This window comes from Bos indicus x Bos taurus, chromosome 1, assembly GCF_003369695.1.
Source record: "Bos indicus x Bos taurus breed Angus x Brahman F1 hybrid chromosome 1, Bos_hybrid_MaternalHap_v2.0, whole genome shotgun sequence".
Classification (NCBI taxonomy): domain Eukaryota; kingdom Metazoa; phylum Chordata; class Mammalia; order Artiodactyla; family Bovidae; genus Bos; species Bos indicus x Bos taurus.
Window position 1 is genome coordinate 50,232,050 of NC_040076.1, and position 21,841 is coordinate 50,253,890.

At 35.4% G+C, this 21,841-nt stretch overlaps 1 protein-coding gene across 8 annotated transcripts in view; it reads right to left on the minus strand.

The window, feature by feature from the left end:
* CBLB (Cbl proto-oncogene B) overlaps positions 1-21,841 on the minus strand; it is a 225,729-nt gene that overhangs the window by 190,885 nt on the left and 13,003 nt on the right. For all 8 annotated transcript variants that reach the window (XM_027565080.1, XM_027564994.1, XM_027564910.1 and 5 more), the window contains exon 3: positions 20,103-20,353. In XM_027565080.1, the coding sequence (XP_027420881.1) occupies positions 20,103-20,353 (251 nt within the window). The remainder of the gene's footprint in view (positions 1-20,102; positions 20,354-21,841) is intronic.

Consider the following 21,841-nt stretch of genomic DNA (forward strand, 5'->3'; position numbering starts at 1 on the left):
TGACAAATAGCAAAAAGTTTAAAAAAAAAAAAAAAAACCTCACATGCTAGCACTCACTATTCAGAAAATGTTTCAAAAATAAGAACTTCAATTATTCCTTTAAAGATAGGTAAAACACTTGGGAAAAGAAAAAAACAATCAAACACTCAAAATACTTATTGAGTGGGACAATCTATTTTAGATAGAGTAGTCAAAGAAGACCCATCTAAGGAGGTGATACTTACACCTGGATCTCTGCCCTTACTCTAAAAATGTGAAGACTCAGAGGAAGAGCTTTTCAGGAAGTGGAAGCAATTTGAAGAGGCAACAAGGTAGAAAAGATCTTGGCAAAATCCAGAAACTGAAATCAGGCAAGTGAGGCTAAAGTTTAAAAGTTATTCAAGAGTTAAGTAAGTGAGTAACATGATATTTTTTAACAATTTCAAACTGAGCCAAACAAAGTTATAAGAAGGGAACACCATCATATGAGATACTGCACAATGGTTGAAAGTACAAAATATGGCTCAGAAATGTAGGATGGAGCCAAAAAGCTAAAGTGTTTTGGATTGATACAACTGGAAAAAAGGAACAACTAAAAAATTGTTTAAAAAAAATAATCTGGCATGATACATAATTATTTTTTAAAAAGATGACAATTATTTCAAAAAGGTATAAACACCTGAATACTATTCACCTGCCTCATGAAGAAAGAGACGTGTGTACCAAAGACACCTGCGTATATTCATGTATTTCATAAACTTCAGAGTAATAACCAAGAAACCACCCAACAGTGCTTCTGTCACAGGGATTCTGAAACTTTATGTAACTTGCATTAAGAAGAAATATAGCATGGATACATCAAGCTCCAGTTTCCTGCTTCTCCATACAACTTTTAAATATGCTAATTTTAAGCATATGCTAATTTAAGCATTTAAGTAAAGTACAACAAATAATTAAATATGTAGAAAGTAGTTTCACTTGTAAATCTGATGTCTCTGTGCTATTTGGTTTTATTTTAAAACATACTCTGGACCCTGTTTCTAATTATGATCAGCAGGCAAAAGAGTGATGCATGTGGCTGCAAGGCCCTTTTCATCCTTTCTAAAACATCACATGAAAACATAATCCTCAGCTGATTAAAAGAAATAACTCTGGACCATACCAGATTAACAAACCCAATGTAATTAAATTTCTCCAGCTTAACTACTACTAAATTTCTGATTCCATCCCCAGAAAGAAAACAAAACTGAACAGTAATAAAAACTAACAACAGCTCCTGTCTGTGCACAGATTTAATGATGCTTGCAAAGTTCCATGATGCTGCTTAAATAGCATCTAGGTTGGTATTAGAGTATATTCACCCCCTCATTCCTTTAATACACAGTTATTGAGCATCCACAATATGCAGGAACCAGAGTAGGCCCTGGGGAGAAAGTGGCAAAGACAAGAAGGAACCTTATATACAGTTCATTTAGAATCTGGAAAGAAGAGAATAGAGGACCATGACAGAAAATAATATGCAGAATAATTTAGTGAGATCTGCAAAGAAGGCCTCTCTTAGGAAATGACATTTTAAGTTACAATCTGAAGGATGAGCAAGAGTTAGATAGATAGTAGAAAACATTTCTGCAGGCCTAGAACACTGAAAGATGGGATGTGGATGGAGCAAAAAGACTTGAGGAAGGCTAATTTAAGATGGGGCTAGAGAAGCAAAGAATGAAGAAATATAAAAGGTAAACCACTCATATGAATAAACAATGCTTTGCGTACTATTTACTCAAGGTTATAGCCATCACATCCACTCATTTCTACCAGATACTACTGTATAATGAGAATAGATTTTGAGGCAACAGTTAGAACTGGACATGGAACAACAGACTGGTTCCAAATAGGGAAAGGAGTATGTCAAGGCTGCATATTGTCACTCTGTTAACTTAACTTATATGCAGAGTACATCATGCGAAATGCTGGGATGAATGAAGTACAAGCTGGAATCAAGATGGCTAAGAGAAATATCAATAACCTTAGATATGCAGATAACACAACCCTTACGGCAGAAAACAAGGAAGAACTAAAGAGCCTCTTGATGAAAGTGAAAGAGGAGAGTGAAAAAGTTGGCTTAAAATTCAACATTCAGAAAACTAAGATCATGGCATGGCAAATAGATGGGGAAACAATGGAAACAGTGACAGACTTTATTTTGGGGGGCTCCAAAATTACTGCAGATGGTGACTGCAGCCATGAAATTAAAAGACGCCTGCTCCTTGGAAGGAAAGCTATGATCAACGTAGATAGCATATTCAAAAGCAGAGATATTACTTTGCCAGCAAAGGTCCACCTATTCAAGGCTATGGTTTTTCCAGTAGTCACGTATGGATGTGAGAGTTGGACTATAAAGAAAGCTAAGCACCGAAGAATTGATGCTTCTGAACTGTGGTGTTGAAAAAGAGTCTAGAGAGTCTCTTGGATTGCAAGGAGATCCAACCAGTTTATTCTAAAGGAAATTAGTCCTGAATATTCATTGGAAGGACTAATGCTGAAACTGAACCTCCAATACTTTGGCCACCAGATGGCAAGAACTGACTCATTGGAAAAGACCCTGATGCTGGGAAAGATTGAAGGTGGGAGGACAAGGGGCCGACGGAAGATGAGATGGATGGATGGCATCACTGACTCGATGGACATGAGTCTGAGTAAGTTCCAGGAGTTGGTGATGGACAGGGAAGCCTGGGGTGCTTCAGTACACGGGGTCACAAAGAGTTTGACACGACTGAATGAATGAACTGAACTGAACAGAAATGACAACTCATTCAGCATGATAGTTCTGGAGAACATTCCAGATCCTTGCTTCAAGAAGAATAGTGAAAGCAGATCAACCACCTTTCTCTGGGACAAACAGGTTTATTACTTTCCATGACCAGTTAAAACCAAAGACAAAGTTAAAAACAATAGTGCAAGATAAAAACTAGTGATTTTTTTACTCTTTTTATAACTCCTTTGCCTTTCACACATACAGTAGGATATTTTCTTTCTGGTTGTAATCAGTATCGCTTTCTGAATAAGAAATGCTGTTAAGATTTGTTTTCAGTATCCAGGGGTACTATAAGTATAAATGTTTGAGATTAATTCTGATTTAAAAACAAAAGATGCACATTCTTAGGCATTTTCCTTATAATTCAAATAATTTTATTACTCATCAAAATTTCAAAAATCTGATATGCTTCTCTTTTAAATCTACTGATACCAATAATGAACAACTCAGATAATTTTTTTTGTAATTTTGTAGCAGCATAAATTTTAAGATGAAAATTCTAAGCTTTATATAAGTAAAACAATCACTAAAGAGCAGTATCCCAAAAGAATTAAAACTTGATAATTAAATGAAATGTTTAAAAAAAAAAGGCTGAAAATTTACTATTTTTCTAGACTTAAAATTACTAGGTCCAAAATAAACACTTCCTCAAAGTATCCATTAAAACAGTCCTTTTGTTTTACTACTGATTTTTTCTTTTTTTTTAACCACAAAAGAGATCTTTAACTCTACCTCCTTATAAACTAGATTAAACAAAACATCCTCACTGTACAGTAAAATGAGCTCAAGAATTTGAAAACAAAATGTTAAGGACTGGGTTAACCTCTAATAATAAAAGAAAAGATTATATAGGCAAAATCAAGCCTTAATAAGAATGTCAGTACTCCGTACTTCTTTTACCATGTTGACTTCATCTGGAGAAAGAGTTCTTAAAATTCTGTAATATTCAATGGTACAGCAAACTTTCTGATGGTAATTGTCCTAAATCTTTCACTCAGAAACCAAAAAACTACTTTTTTACAAAGTCATACACAGCAGGTGGTACTACTCAGATAAGCAATGCTAAGTGCTACTTATATCAACAAAAGAGGAGCTTCCAGGGTGGCTCAGAGGTAAAGGAGCCTCCTGCTAAAGCAGGAGACAGGGGTTCAAGGCCTGGTCCGGGAAGATCCCACATGCCACAGAGGAACTAAGCCCGAGCACCAAAACTACTGGGCTTACGCTCCAGAGCCCAAGAACTGCAACTACTGAAGCCTGCGTGCCCCACAGCCTGTGCTCTGTAACAAGAGAAGCCACCACAGTGAGAAGCCCACATATCACAACTAGAGCAGCCCCTGCTCTCTGCAACGAGAAAAGCCTTGCATAGCAACGAAAGACCCAGAGAAGCCAAAAATAAATAAAATTTAAAAGACAAAACAAACAAACAAAAAGTCAACAAAAGAGCTGAAGGAAACATATTCCTAACAACTGAAGAGAAACCAGAAGGGTAAATAACTAAATGAGGGGAAAGGGCTATATAATATTGATATGATGTCGTATTTACAATTTTTAGCAGGAAATTCACTGTATAAGTGAATTACAAACCCAAAATGAGAAACAAAAAAGACTCAATCATGTTAAAAACACACACACAGTGCATGCACTCTTTTTTCGAAATTATGTTATCTTCTATAAGTGTATACAAATTAAGAAAGTCGCTTTTCAATCTTTACTACATTCTTCAGAAGTGCTATAATCTTAAGGGGAAAAGTCATCTTCTGAAACTTTCATTGGAAGCTTTTCTAATTTACCAATTAAACTATGAATACATGTTATCTCCAATGCTGGTGAGTTGTACCAATTGTAACACTTTGCAACCGAAGGACAGTCTGCCTTCTGCATATCATTTGTTAACCTCCATGAACTCTCAGCACCAGCCATTTTCCAAGGCTCTTTATTTTTACTTTAATGGTGAGAAGCAAATGTTTATTCAAGATATTCACATTATTTGTATAGGTGAAAAGAAATATGTAATTCTACAAAGAATAACCTAAGAAAGCATCATACATGAATTATTTTCCTATAATAAATCATTCTAAAAACTATCTTCAAAATAAAAAAAAAAACCTTAGGTCAAGGTCATATTTCACAGAAATTCTTTGTGAAAACCGAAGAATTGAATTGTGAATTATCTGTAACAGTTACTATCTCATAGTGAAGAAAATCTCCAGTAGAGCTATGGAAAATTAAAAATAATCACCATGAAGAAAAATGAACATGACCTTACTAAAAAGGAGAGGTAAGACATCACTAGGAATTTTTAAACATTTAAACCAACTTAATTCTGAACTTCAACCAGAAATTTTATATAATATTATTTAAAATTACAAAGAAAAATACTTTCATTCTAAGGCATACTGAGACCCAGGAAAATTTTCACACCCTTAAGGATATAACCTACTAGTTCCAGATGAACTCTCAACTACATGCAGTAGACTGTTGATATATTAAATACTGGGTGTACATTCTGCTTCTTTCAAAGCTTCTGTGACCTGCAGTGAATTGGAAACTTACTAAAATAACATCTAATTAAAATTCTTCACAGTAGCCTGAGATTGTAAGACAGCAAATAAAGTCCCATTCTCACCTTGTTTACTTGCCATCTGTCTCTTTCTTAAATGTCAAGTGCTGAAAATGCGAGAAGAATTCTAGTTATTTTACTCCCACATAAATGACAGTTTACCATACATGCATACTAAGAAGACTCTCAACTTGGTGTGGGAATGATGCCACGTGTATAGCACGGGAAGTAAATAAAGAGCAGTTACATAATGGAAAGTTATCAGGGACAAAAGACATCTACACTATCTTTAAATGAAATGGGTATTTTGGGTGACTAGAGGAAAATAATGTTTGCCTTTTGTGTCTCATTTACAAGACTTTACTTTCCAGCCTTAAAGTCATGCCAAAGATGTGCTAGAACCACCACACTGCACAACTTCCTGGAGCACCACTTCCCTTAGGAAAGAGTAAAAGCATCAAGACACACCTGCCTAGGCCACCTTCCCTCTGTCAATGGTTTCTGAGATCAGAAGACCCATTCGGTCAAGTCCAGGAGGCATGTCCTCTCCTTCAGATGCCACTAAAGACTTCCTCTTCCAAGATCAAAATAATTTATCATGGTTATCTGTGCCTAAAACCACCTCCCTGGAAATGAAAAGTAAATTTGGGAGTGTCCCCAATCTTGACAAAATAAATAACATTAAATTTTATTATGTAAGAAGAACTATTAAGATAAATTGAAAAGAACAACTTAAGAGGTTCCTAAATTAGTCTGAGGAGATACTATGAAAGCATCACAGAGGCAACAGAAAACAGAAAACAAAGGTTATAATCTTAAGGACTTCCACAGTTACAGGAAGAGGAAAAGTATTTGCAAAGATTTTCAGGCAAGTTTCAGTATTAAAATATGGCCTGAGAAATGGATGGATCATGGCCAATCAAAATGGTAAAGTTGAGATTACTGACATCCCACACTAGTTAACTTACAAAAACACACAAAACCACCCCCACCTTGGTACAGTGAGTCAAAACAAACTGCTGACAAAACCTCACAGCTATGTGAGGGGGCGCAGTAATAATACACAGTGAGAACACACATGTCTCTGTTTTCTTTTAAAGTCTGTTTCTAAGTCTGCATGGTTGATGTAAGAGAACAGCAATTCCTTTCTTTAAAAGCCCTGTCTACGTATTCAAAATGTCTCAGATGTCCCTTGAGCTGGTATGCTCATGCCAAAAAAAAAAAAAGGAAAAAAGCTTTCCGCTTATACAGCAAGAATTCCAGATCTAACTGCCCAACCCTGCCCTTTAAAAGGGAAGAAAAAAAAATGGCAGTTAAGGAAATATATATAAATGCCAAAAAAAAAAACCTCCTAGCTCAAAATTGAAAACTAATTTTCAAGTTTGAAAATCCTTATCTGTAACAGGGAATTCCATCAGTAAAAGCACAAGATGACCACCATAATAAAGACTTTTTTCATTTGTGCACATGTATTTATGCACTCCCTGAAGAGTCGTGAAATGATTTAACGACCATCTGCTGCACAGCAAGCTGTAAAGAGGATAAAGCACTTCTGTCAATAATACATATCAAACGAAACTGGACTATTCATGTGAAGAACATAGATTTCTGGAGGATTCCCCAGTTGCTGAGAAGTTCTGGGTATTCAGGGTCATAAATACAACACAGCATAAAAACAAAAACAGTCTTTGAAGAAATGGTAAAGGAAGAGGAAGTGAAAACATTCATAGGAGTTCAGATGGAGAGCTAGTATGTCAATAGAAAAGCTGTAAAAACATGCTCATTGCCATGTGCAATTTGCAGCAACAAGCAGAATGGTGACACAATGGGTTTTTCAGGAGTTTATGTCAGGTACTAAGGGTGACCATAAAGACACTCCATTAGAGTGCTTACAAACTGAAGAAATTTTACCAACTTTATCCAAAAATATCACTACATTAAGGACATTTTGCATATACACAGAATTAAATATTGAGGATTCCCTGGTGGTCCAGTGGTTAAGATTCTGCACTTTCATTGCAGGGAGCATGGGTTCGATCCAGGGATTGAACTAAGATCCCACAAGCCAGACCGCCAAAAAAAAAAAAAAGAGAGAGAGAGGAATTAAGAATTGCTGTAAAATACAACCAATCTATAATAAATAATAGTGGTATTATTGTGCTTATGGACAGTTATCCTTCTAAAATCAATGGCACTTATTGCCAAGTCTGAAGAAGCTTACATTCAGAGTTTATCTACAAATTCTAAAAACTAAGCCTTTGGACACTTCACTGGCCTCCCCCACACCATGTAACACTTTCATTTTCTCATGTCTCTAGGCCCTAGTAGCTCATAAACAAGGAATAAATCAGAACCTTCAAATAAGTTTACACCAATTCTAGAGAAACAATCCTATACTTTTATGAGTGTTGGCCAAGTCTGAAGCACTGTTCTTGATACTGTGGGAGAAACACAGGAGTGCTTTTTGCTTTTAAACAACTTACATTGAGGCATTTTAAATGATCTGTCTTATCACTATTTTAAAAAGATGACAATATGTGGCTAAGGGTCATATGAAAGGTCTTGATAAATATCAGAAGAAAAAAGATACTGGAGTGATCAGAAAATGGGGAAATAAGATAGGGATGGGACAGAGTGGGAGCGTCAGCTATATAATAATAGAAAAGGTTGCAGAAATGGAGGGTGCATAGGAAGATGAAGAGGAATTAATTAGCAAGCTAAAAGGCTGCATGTGAAGGTAAATTTTAAGGACAGTGATTAGGCCAATCTGCCAAGAATATGAAAAAGAATTCCAATCCCTTTTGTCCAAAAAAACTCTTTCAAAAGCCTTTCAGAAACTTACCTGTCTTGGGACCCTGAGTGACAACTGGGAGTGGTCATCTACCTGCTGCTGCTGCTAAGTCACTTCAGTCGTGTCCGACTCTGTGCGATCCCATAGACATCAGCCCACCAGGCTCCCCCATCCCTGGGATTCTCCAGGCAAGAACACTGGAGTGGGTTGCCATTTCCTTCTCCAATGCATGAAAGTGAAAAAGTGAAAGTGAAGTCGCTCAGTCGTGTCCAACTCTTAGCGACCCCATGGACTGCAGCCCACCAGGCTCCTCCATCCATGGGATTTTCCAGGCAAGAGTACTGGAGTGGGGTGCCATTGCCTTCTCCAGGTCATCTACCTACAGTGATGATAAAGGAAGTTTAGTAAAGCAAAAGGAGTGCTGAACAGATCTGGGCTTCTTCTAGCCTCACCTGTGCCATCTCAATGATCCCAGGGGACTGTACACATAAACTGAGACGATTTGACTTAGGGAATCTCAAGAGCAGGCAGAATATCGGAAATAACTAGGGCACTTTTTGAAAATGTGGATACATTTAGAATTCAACTGGTAAAGGCAGAGGTACTGCAGAAAGTCAGGGATCTATACTTAGCCATTCTAGGGGGTGAGAATGCATCATTTGGTCTGGGCTGTGTACAGAAGCCACTAGATTAGATGACTGCATAAAGACATTAATAATAGATCTTGTGTATCTCGTGTTTCAAAAAATACCCTATGAAAAAAGTTTAAATTTATCACACATTAAAACTATATACAAATTAAATATATCATACTGACACAAGACAGAAAATGGGGGTCTAATAAAGATTTAGCTCTTGATCATTGACTCCCTTCCATTAACATTTTATTGTCCTCAGAATATCACAAGGATCAGTAATGCATAAAGCATCACTAGCAGAACAGATGGAGAAGGAAATGGCAACCCACTCTAGTGTTCTTGCCTGGAGAATCCCAGGGATGGGGGAGCCTTGTGGGCTTCCGTCTATGGGGTCGCACAGAGTCGGACACAACTGAAGCGACTTAGCAGCAGCAGCAGAACAGAACAAAAATCAAGAGGAAGAAAAAAACGTTCAAGTTAAAAATGCCAAGTTTCTAAGACTACCATCAAAGATTATATCAACAGTGCAAAGGTCAGTAAACTTTTTCAGTAAAGGCTCACACAGTAGATATTTTCAGCTTTGTGGGCCATTCAGTCTCTGTGGCAACTACTGACATCTGTCAGTGAAGCCACAGAAGGGCATGTCCACGTACCACTGAAATTTTACTTACAGAAAGAAGCACAGGCTGGATCTGGCTTACGGGCTGTAGTTTACCATATACTGATAAAGTGGAGAAAAGACTGTGACAAATTACCAACTTTACTTCAGTTGCTTTATAAAAAAATAAAAATCTTACATATCCAACTCTGGAGAATAAACTAAAATTAGAATTATACAGAGGAAAAAAAAAAAAAACACCAAAAATATGGTTAAAGGGAATTTGCTGTTTCGTATTAAAGAAATTAATAAGAATTAAGAATTTGACTAAATTTAGGAATTTAACTAAATACTGAAGAATTTAACTAAATTTAACTGAATCCGGGCAAACCTACTTTAACTGGATATGTGAGACCTGGCTGACAAGAACAGAGATCTATAGTCAAATTAAAATTTTCTAAATTTTTCTGGAAAAGAATAAAACTAACAGCTCCACATGCTGTTACTATACTGAAAATCAATATACTCCATAAAAAGCCTTCAGAACAAAAACTGAAATGTTTTCAGTATGTAGAAGATGAGTTAACATTTTACCTTCATTAATATATTTCAGCCAAAAATATTTAAGTAAACCTCTCCTATTTCCTCAAAGGAATTAAAAGTTTTAAGTCACAGGCAACTTTTGTCTCTCACACACTCTCTCACAGATAAATGCAACAAAAAAGCATGTTTCAGAAACGCAGCTTTCAACAAACAATCCTAAATTTAATTAATATATGCTGTCTTGTAAAAAAAAAAAAGTTTCTGAGCATTTGACATATATCAATAATGGCTTAATAAAGATGAGGAAATACCTCCTTTTCACAAGTATAAAATGTGCTAATTGTTCAAATGAGTCTTCCTGAAAGAAAGTTGAAAAGGGCTTACAAAGCTGATACCCTTCAGCTGCCGACAGCTGCAGGCTCACACATGCTGACTGGTAATAAGACATTATTTAGAAACACATCACACATCTGAATATATACAATTCCTGTCAAGTCATGTAACCTCCAATCAGTTTAGTTTCTCCATATAGAAAATGGAATTGGAATACTTAGCGCTCATCTCTGAGGCATGTTTGATAACAAAGATAGTAATACAAGGCCTATAAAACAGAATTTCATTCTTCCTTACCTACTGAAACTAATTACTCGCTTTCAATTACGTGGGTCTGAACATAAGTTTGCAGTTGTCAAAGTTTAGAAGAGAATGAGGTATTACTCAATGAAAACAGAAAACAATTGTTTTCTCTTTTAAAGGATAATGAGTTCAAGATGAAACTGTCTTAGTCTTCCTTCCTTTAATTTTAAATATCGTCCCCTAGAAAGCCAACAAGAAGAGAAAAAATTTACGTCTACTGTTCTGGATATAACAATTTCTCAGGCCTAAAAAGACCTAAGAGAATCTGCTTGGAGGGAGCAAGCTGGTAGAAAGGTTCCTGAACAGCTTTTTGATCGACAGCAGAAAGAGGACGGGTGTATGTAGCCGTACTCTTCCTTCCTCAGTGTTGTAGGCAAAAAATATATGACACTGCAGCAGGAATTCTACAACCATGAGAGGTGACTAGAATGAGGATGAACCCAACTCATTGTAGTTTACTAAAGAAGTCAACTACAAAGCCAGAAAGAGCCTGGGTCTCCGACAGCATGCTGAGAGTTACACATCCCTATATATGTAAACAACTGTTGCTCACATATTACTACTTTCATCCAAACACATTCCTAATTTATGCAACTTATATACTCAGCCTATGTTGACAGAATGCTTTTAAAATTGTACTGTCCAAAACCTGGACAAAATTTAAACCCTACTTTAAGCCAAGACTTGGCAAACCAAAACCCCCAGGGCTAATTTAGTCTACCACAATATTTTTCTAAATAAAGTTTTACTAGAACACAGCCATTCCAATTCATTTACATATTGTCCATATCTGCTTTCCTATAATAAAGAAGAGCTAACTATTTGCCAGAGACCATCTGGCAAGTTTAAAATATTTACTGTCTAGTTCTGTAGTTTGCTGACCCTTGGTTTAAGTCACTCAACCTGTCATTTTTAGAAATGATTTACCCTTGTTTTACTAATATCCTTGAGTTTATTTTTTAAAATCTTAATTTGAAACCATACTTGTAACACACTTTTCAGAATTCAGAATCAGTCACGCTCAGGCATGTCTGACTCTTTGCAACCCCATGGACTGTAGCCAGTCAGGATATTCTGTCCATGGCATTTCCCAGGCAAGAATACTAGACTAGGTTGCCATTTCTTACTCCAGGGGACCTTCCCGACCCAAGGATTGAACCCATGACTGTTGGGTCTCCTGTATTGGCAGGCAGATTCTTTACCACTGATATTAAAGATACAAAGTGAACATGAAGTACAACCGCCTCTATGCCACCAACATGGAAAACACCTCCCACATCTTTTTTTTTTAATTTGCAATACAGAAAACTTCCTAAACAGAATTAATGATAATGAAGTAAGTCATAATTAACCACTTTAATTAATCCTCCAGAGCTTATCACAAAATAATAGAATAAAACAGGGATTCTTAATCAAGGGATAATTAGGGCTATTAATATTATAACTTAAATATTCATACTCACAGTACTAATAATTTCTTGAGATGGCATTTTATACATTGAAATAAAAGTAACCATGAATTCACTTATTTCAACTTATATAATTTTTTATTGATTAAAGTCAAATTTCATCATAGTTTTCAATGTGTAAAAATTAATAAATTAATTCACAGTGCTTTTCATTATAAACCTGAAAAAAAAAAAATTATTGGAGCTACAGATCCTTCAAAAAATAATTTTCAGTAATTTGTTTGGCATTATCTTCTACTGAGCAGTTTTTCACTCTTTCATGACATATATTGTAGTAAGTTTAAATATTCTTCCACCTCCATAGTAAAAATTTTACACTGCTATATTTGATCCATGTTATAGGTAAACTGTGCCCTCTAAAAATATATACTGAAATCCTAGCCTCAACCCTACCTAGGAATGTGACCTTATTTGGATATTATTTCTCTATAAATGTAATAAAATTAAGATAGAGTCATTAGGCTAGGTCCTGAGCCAAGGTGATTGGTGCCTTCCTAAGAGGTAAATCTGTAGACATACACACACACACATACACACAATGACAGTCTTCAGAGGCAGAGACTGAAGTTACATGGCCACAAGTCAAGGAGTGCCTGGGGCTACCAGAATCTGCAGGAGTCGAAAGCACCCTGCCCTAGAGGGCTGGAGGGAGCATGGCCCTCTGGACATCTTGATTTCAGACTCTAGGCTCCAGAAGTGTGAGAGAATCAACTTAAGGCAACATATGCTGCAATTTAAGCCATTCTGTTTGTGGTCGTTTATTACAGCAGCCCTAGGAAATTAATACAGTCACACATGTGATTACATGTGATCACATCACATGATCAGATGTTCAAAGTAACACATTTCAATAATAAATCTAAATTATCTTTGAGTTTAATGTCTTCCTCAGTGGTTCTACCAAATGAGATAGCCAGTCTCAATCTTTATGATTTAAATCTATAAATGGGCACCTTCTGCAATGACCGTAAGTGTAACCTGCTACAACTAATACATCTATCTATAAACAACTCATGCATAAATGAAAACTCCAACAAGAACTCATGCTCTAACAATAATGATCTTTAAGAGACAAAAGATTAATACTAAAAATGGGTTTAGAAAACTGAATACTCCTGAAGCACTTTATTTCAAAACAGTGAGACATGAGGACTATTTTATGACCTAACCAATTAGTGCTGGATGCTAATCTGTTTGGATTCCCAGAAACTCCACTTCTACATTAAATCACCAAAAGAAAGAAAGAAAGAAATGCTTCTTGGGCAAGATTTCCAAGCATTCTTCAGGCTATAGAATTATCACTGCAGCTTTTCTGTTTTATAAACAAACTTCAATTTAGTTTTGTAAAAAACTGCCAAAGGAGCGCTCTTTAACTATCAATAAATAACAAATCTGCCACTTGAAACACATCATTCATCAACCTTCTTTGTGGGAGTATTGTTATCATGAAACTGAAAACAGGCATTCTTTCTTGAGTGCTTCTGGATTTTAATTATCAAATTTGAATGTCACCGGATATTTACTGAAAGGAAAACATCAATTTTAATAAGCTGCCTTAAGACTGAGAAACATAAAAGGTGTTCAACCGTAAAGCCAAGTTCTCTTGAGCCTTGTGAGTTGGCTTTACTGTCTTATGATACAATGGTTATTACTCAAAAATTTTAATCAACTGCAAGTAAAAATTCTCCAATTTTAAAATCAAAATATGTGTATATAATATATATTTTGGCCTGGAAGGAATTTAAATAAATTGCAATGAAATGCTTAATACCTAATAAACCAGGTGTTATAGACTGAATGGTGTTAATAGAGGGCTGGGGAAAGAAAGTAAATAAATACCAAATAAATGGATTAAATGTAAACATTTTGGTTAAAATTTTAAAAAAAGTGGGCACTAGATCCAGCTTTAAATTTGAGTATCTGGATAGCAAAATAAGTTGTATTATTTTGCATTCTGAAAATATATCCCAAAGAGAAAACTGCCGAAGAAACCCCTTTCTCTTTTGACTTGTATGAAAATCAACAAATAAACTACTTTGTATCCAGTTAGCAAAAGCAGCATGGATGTAGTTGGTCATAAAGTCCTTAACAGTCAAAGATTCTGCAAGCTCTGACCTGCCCACTCTAACAGACTCCTTTTGTCTAACTTTGAAAGATTTATCTAAACAACTTTCTTGTGGCCTATATATTCATAGCATATTAAAGAAAAAAGCCCCTTCATGTCCAAACTTTAGAAAAGTATATTCATGTCTCTCAGATCCTTGAAATATGAATGAAAGTATTCTTATCAAGACTAAATAAACTATTCATTGATGATAAATTAATCTCAGGAAGATGCTCACTTTTTCTAGAGAAAATTCCATTTCCTACTTGGCAGACACACTTGGACTGATTACTATTTTCCTCTGTATCCAAATTATATATCATCATTTTAAAATATCACAAATTAATCTTTCCCTTCCTCTACTCTTACACTGAAAAGGAAAACATGCCTAGAATGCAGACACATATAAAAAATTAAATAGCAATGGAGTATGTGTATAGTGTTCAAAAATCTATCCACAACCTATTTTGACTTATTTAAAAATCATATTTTTCTACTTGCAGCTTGTCCCTTGTTCTCATGAAATGCAAAAGAATTGAAATTTTCACCATTAGTTTTAAAAAAAAAAGAAAATAGAAAGATTAGGTTAATATTTAAAATATAAAATTGTTTTCTTAAAAGAGTATAAACCATTCCTTCTCGTGCATCATTAAACAATAGATATTTCATGAAACAAATGGAATGCATTTAATACCGCACATTATTTACAGACGACATAACTTTCCTAAGATTAACTCTCCTGCAAATGATTATTATCATAACAAAAAATAGCATTTTTTACTAGAAACTACTATTGGATTCGAAAAAATATTTAAGAGACTAATGGAGCAACAGGGACATTTAGTTTGAAACAAACCACAGCCTCATTTTTTGACGTTGAAATGTCTAAACCAACAAATACTGTGAATATCCAGAAAACAAGAAAAGACTGGAAAACACATACTGCAATCAGAAAAGCAACCAAGGTCACAAAGAACACTGGAGGAGAAATGGCATCAGACCACGGGATCCCTGCACTCTTCCCTCACGGCCTTCTCACAATGCACAGGGCTGCCCAGGAGAAAACGTGGAACTTGATGAGAGATTATAAACAAGGCCACTAACCTGTGAGGTCCAGCAATAATTAAAACTACTACACAGAACACAAAGGTCCGTATCTTTATATGGTGAGATGGGAAACCCATGAGGAACTTCAACACTGCTAACATGTACTCATGTTTATACAAATGTAAACACTTAAGTTAATACAACACTAGTCTTTGGCCAAAGCAATGCTGTCATACAGCCCTATGAGGAAGGCAAGCAGGTTGGTTTGCAGCTTTGTATTCTGTTGTTGCCCTTATTGTTGCTGCTGTTGTTGTAGCTGATGTTGTTTTGATTCAACTTATCTTTAGTGTATCAGTTTCAAAATGTTCTTGGTACACTATTTCATGAATTACAACAGGCATAAACATCAAGCATGGTGATTTGTGGTTCTTTAAGGAGAAAGGCACTTTATTAATGAAGTAGGCTATACATTTTTCTTTGCTCAGCCAAATGGTCAAGAGAGAAAAAGACTTTTGCCTGATGCTCCTGCACGAATTTTAAACAAAGGCTAGCATTTTCTAGAATTAATTTTTTAATGTCAAAATACATTTTAAAAAATCTTTTTTTGGAATGACTATTATTATACTAGCTATGCACACTATGATTTGTTTTCTACAACACATGTACATAAAGAATGGCCCAGGGGCTTTCACATGATATTAATAATAAGACAACATCTATGTATTACTCTTTGGCATGAATTTTTTTAGGGCCTTTATTTTCTTCTCAGATCGGCTATCAAACACAGAGCTATTTTTCCATCTCAGTTGACTTCTGGTTTTGTTTCAGTGGTTACAAACCAGAGTGTAGGAGGGAAAAATGGGTTGTAGCACTCTGGTTCACTGAAGCAGTTCTAAAACATGGAAAATCTGATTATCATTATGCCATCACCTCTGGGTGTTCTACAAAAACAGTGCCCGACACCAGGGTGTGAAGAACAGGTGATTAATACATAACTTTTTAAAAGAGAGAGAAAACTTTTTTCTTTTAAAATGATCAATTGATGAAACTGCCAGGCACATCATTGAAGAGAGGCATCTTCTGTCAATTTCACAGTTGTCATCTGTAGCTACCCTGTAACTACTTCACACCCACTTTGACTTTTGCCACTAAAACTTAAGAAACGTGTTATAAAGTTTCTCCTCTTCTCTGTGCTTGAAACTATAAATTGTCCCTTCTCTACATGACTCCTAACTCCTATTCCACATTTGCAAACACCATGTGTGCCAGAGACCAGTGAATTATTCTTACCAGAAATGCCAGTTAAGAATGGTGTAGACCTTGCTCAGAAAGCACCAACTCGGTGTGAGGTTCAAATGTTTGGGGAGGGGGGATATGGGGAAAAAGTGATTCTGGAGCAGAAAGAGGCTTACTATAAAACTCGTGAGGCATACAGGCTTCTACCAGAAAGCACTATTCCACCCATTCTCAAAGCAAGAGGCTTGGACTATGTGCTCTTAATATCTATTTCCATGGCAAATAAATGTATTTAATTTCTACCTCTCACCCTCTACACATGGAATACACTGCATGCCCTTTGCTATATCTATTTATTTTTCTATTTGTTATTATATTTATCACATTTATGTGAAACTGTCTTAAAAATTCAGGCTGCTGATATTTAAGCAATCAATTAAAGCACAGCTGGCTCAAAACTGATGACTGATTTTTTCCCCACTAATCCCTACATTTAAAAGAAATCCACAAAGAAGTTTATTTTTGATACAACAGGAACATTAAAATAAAATTTTGATTCATGTATTCATTCAGGACAATTTTCTTCAGTAAAGTATAGAATCTTTCAGGGAAATGCTGGTTTTGTCAATGAACTCCAAATTACTATTTCTACTATAACTGTCCTTCATTTTTAGCTTAAAAATACTGATGTCCCTAGCGACATTATTTACAAAATTTTAAACATACATATTGTTCAGAGAATTTATAATATTCCCAATAATCAATGTATCATACATGTTAGGTAAGAGTCATAATACTAAACAGAATACTCAAATGCCTAACAACCACGAGAAGATTCTAAGTTTCTTTCAAATTCTATAGAGTAAGACGTCCCAGAGCTCCAAGTACAATGGCATGCTTAAGCCTCAGTTAACATTTGAAAAACTAAGGGAATACAGAATGAATTGTTTAAAAATATATTACCACTAAAAGAAACACAAATAGAAAATCTGCATCTTGCTACAGTGTACCAAGGACAGTACATCATTACGAATTATGATCAGACATCTATCAAATGCAAGCTTTGCATAAACAGTGGCCATTGAACATTATCAGAAAATGGAACACGGATGAAAGAAAAATCCAATTAGAAATATGCTACACCAGCACAGAAGCTAGTAAGCGTAGGGCTGAATTTCAAACAGAGACAAAATTTACTTGGATACTTAAAACACAGAATTTACAGAGTTGCCTCAATATGATCACTTAACATTATGCAATCTGTCATCATCTATGGAAATCTATACACGATCAATCGAAATTTATAAAATTTCACCATGATATGTTCACACATAAAAAGCCAAAAAAAAAAATCAAAACTTATGTATGAAATGTTAATTATAAGACATCTCCTGAGCTAAAAAATATTTCAAGTTTCTAAAAATGATATAAAGTGAAATAAAGCTAACCCCATTAAATATTACTACATCCAATTAAAACACTGTATCCACTTGAATTCCTAGATCCTAGAAGTTATATACTTTCTCACTGACCTGATAACCTAAAAAGTAAAATTTCATGGACTGCACTGCTAGGTTAAGAATTTCAGGGCTACCAAATCTGATTAAGATGTAGAAAGATATTTCTAAAACAACTTAGTGTTATTAGATCAATGGCAAAACTACAAGGTAAAAATACAGTTTTAAACACAAACATGTGCCTTTCCATAACATTGGACCATTTTTGGAAAGTCTGTAAGAAACCAACACTATGATAGTTCTCTTCCTTATTTCCAGAACCCTGTGGCAATTCAAATTCCCATTAATAGGCCTGGACAGAGTCTCAGAGCTTGAAGCTAAAAAGGCAACTAACTGGAAGATTCACCACCCTCAAGATGTGTAAACTGTGGTCCAATAATATTAAGTGATGAGCCCACAGTTACATAATTGGTTAGACTCCTATGATTATGTTAGGATTCATCACTAATTTAGAGAGCAAATTATAAATAAGTAAACATTCATGCCATTTTACCTTTGGCAGAGGGTTTTCCTACATTTAAATTTGATGGTTTTACTCACTCTGTGTATTTGTTTGGCTGGTATTTACAACTTCAGTGTCTACATACATAGATAACTGAATTTTCTGTTATACAATCTTATATATATTTCATTAGACTAAAGGAGGCAACTGTTTCTGACCTGTAATAGAGATTTCTTAGAAGTTTTTCCAATATCTAAGGAAACTAAAATCTAAAGACATTAAGGGTCTTAAACTAAAATTCACCTCAACTATATTAAGACATTATATACTTTAATTAATATTTGTTTTACAGTCCAGAAATATAAATAGACGATCACTATCTAGATGTATTCTAGATATAAATGTCCCAGAAACGGAAAACGCTATTATTTTTTCTATTCAGCTAAAGACAGATCATGAAATTTAATGTTGAAATAGCCAAACAACAAATTTTAATGAAGAATCTCCAAGTCAAAAATTCTGGCTATGAAATGAGGATTCAGTTGATGTTATTCCAGGCATCAACACTCCAGCTTCTCGCTTAACAAAGAATAGGAATTGAAGTTACATCTGCCAGTTATATCTAGCACACCCACACATCCAATCAAGACTCTGTCCTAAAGACACTGTCCAATACCAAGTGCTGGCTGAGTGGAGCAACAGAAACTCTTCACTGCCAGTGGGAATGTAAACTGTACAGCCACTTTGCAAAACAATTTGGAAACTTCTTACAAAACTTGACATAGGCTTATCATAATATCAAGTAATTATGCTCCTAAGTATTTGCTCAAATGAGCTGAAATTGAAATTTATGTCCACACAAAATCCTACACATCAGTATTTATAGCCGCTTTATACATAACTGCCAAAACTTGGAAGCAACCAAGATCTCCTTCAATAGATGAGTGGATTAAACAAATTGTACTACATCCACATAATGGCATATCACTCAGTAATAAAAAGAAATCAACTATCAAGCTATGAAAAGACACTGGGTAACCTTAAATACACACTGTTAAGTAAAAGAGGCCAGTCTAAAAATGTTACATATTACATGATTTCAACTATATGCCATTCTGAAGAAAGCAAAACAACAGACTAAAAAGATGACAACTGCTAGGGCTTCAAGAGGTGTGGTGAAGGCAGGCCGGTAAGGAAACAATGAGCAGGTCAGGCACGGGGCATTTTTAGAGCAGTGAAACTATTCTCCATGATACTAGAGAGATGGATACATGACCTTATTATACATTTGTGGAAATTCATAGAGCCATGCAACACAAAGAGTGAACCCTAACAGACACTATGAACTTTAGTTAATAATACTGTATCAGTAATCAGTTCATCAGTATAACAAAAGTACCATTCTTGGCAAGCTGTTAAGAAGAAACTGGCACTTGGAGGATGGAGGTAAACAGAACTCTACTTTCTGAACAACTTTTCTGCAAACTAAAACTTCTCTGAAAAATAATGCCTATTCAGAAAAATAAGAACACCGTCTCATGAACTAGCTACTGACACAGATAATTTTGTGCAAACTTTGTGTGAAACTACAAGGTTTAAATAATGTGAAAAGCAAATACACAAATGCAATATTTCCCTTAAAACACACACATGGTGACATTTATCCTAACCATGAAACAAAAAGCAACATCGACTAACACTAAGAAAAATAAAATCTGAAATATTCTTACCTGTCCTGCGACTGCTCTTCATACATCCTCTCCTTGCCTTCTTTAAAGAGCCTTATTGCCCTTTTTGACTTTTTCATTAGACTATCAATGTAGATTTTAAAATATTCATTCTCACTGAGTTGGGCAAGTTTCTGGTTGTCATCATATTTACTCAATATAAGTCTCAAATGCTGATATGTATCAGGTAAAATATCAAGTATATATGGTGGGCTATTTTTCAACTGAAGTTTGGGGTTTTGGCACAGTCTGACCTAAAAGAAACAAGGACAGAAATAAAACATTTTCATGTGAACTGCAACACTTTCTTCACAGAAAAACTGAAAAATTATCAAACTATGTACTATTTCTTTGCTTTCCATAAAACAAATTTTGACTTTAAAACTATAATCACCAATCTACAAAGAATTAAATTCCCATCTGTTCTCAGACAATTAAATCCTATTTTCTTTTGTTCTCATTCAGTTTCTCTGTCAGACCTTTACTTTCAACCCCAAAGTTTTCATCCTCTCTCCAATATCCCATTGTTCACAGCTTAACAGAACACCAACGTGTTATTGTACATCACTAACAGTCTCTTTTTTAAACAAAAATGAGGGAACAGGCCTCATCTGCTGGCCTATCTTAATGTCTCACATTCAGATATTAATTTCCCAACTAAAGCGATTTGAATGATTTTATGTTTTGGTATACTTTTCCCAAACACTGAGGAGACTAAAACAGGTATGATTTTAATAACCAGATTATTAAGTAGTAAATGGGTGTCAGGTCAGAACAAGTCTTTTCCACCTCTTTACATTACATCCCAGGCTTAGAAACACCTGCTACATAACGGTTCAGTCATTCCATCAGGTGTCACCCAACCACTGGGGCATTCAGGGCTGCGTGCAGAACTGAAAATACTTTATGTTAGAAAAAAAAAAAAAGGCTGTAATTCTACTACTACATTCGCTGGTACACATTCATGTGATTTAGTCAAGAGTAAGTTAACCCATCTCATTCTTACCCCTCCAACCTCAGTATAAAGAGCCATCCAATTAAACATTTAAATGTAATCACTGGGAATTGCACGAGTGTATACATAAAGATGCCCACTTTAACAAAAGGCAAAACGTACACCTAAAGGCAGATTTTCTGAGAAGCTCGTGAACCATAAGCTTGATGGTCCCTCAGATACTTGGCCCCCTTCTAAAGCTTTCATCATAGATCTTTCTGCAAAGTTTCCAAGAGCAAGGTATTTTAAACACAACTGGCTAAGATTTCTGTCTTTTTCCCAGTGTGACATCCCTTCTGTCAAACTGAGCCTTCTACTGGGTGGCACTGAAGTGGTGGGGGACATGTCTGGAGTCTGGCTAATGCAAATTTGGGTTGAAGATACATTTAGTTTGATTTTAATGGAAAATGAATGTAAAGAACACAGTCACTTCTGAAACTAGTTAAATCAAACCAGCAGCTGTGATAAAAGAATGGCTTTGGGAACATTTCAAGTGTCTGTGATGCTGACCAGCCCAGCACAGGAGCAGAAAGGTCACGTTCAAATTTCCTGGTACCTGGGACTGGTGGCATATGTGAGCAATGTAGAATCAAAGCATAAAGTAAACAGAGCCTAGATTATTTCTCTGATGTTTGTGGACTTAACTTTTTTTTAATTTATAACTTGTGACTTTTTATTGTTCTAAAAAAATACACTTTCATACCCAATTTTGTATTTTTTTTCTCTTTAAAAGGACCACTCTAAATGT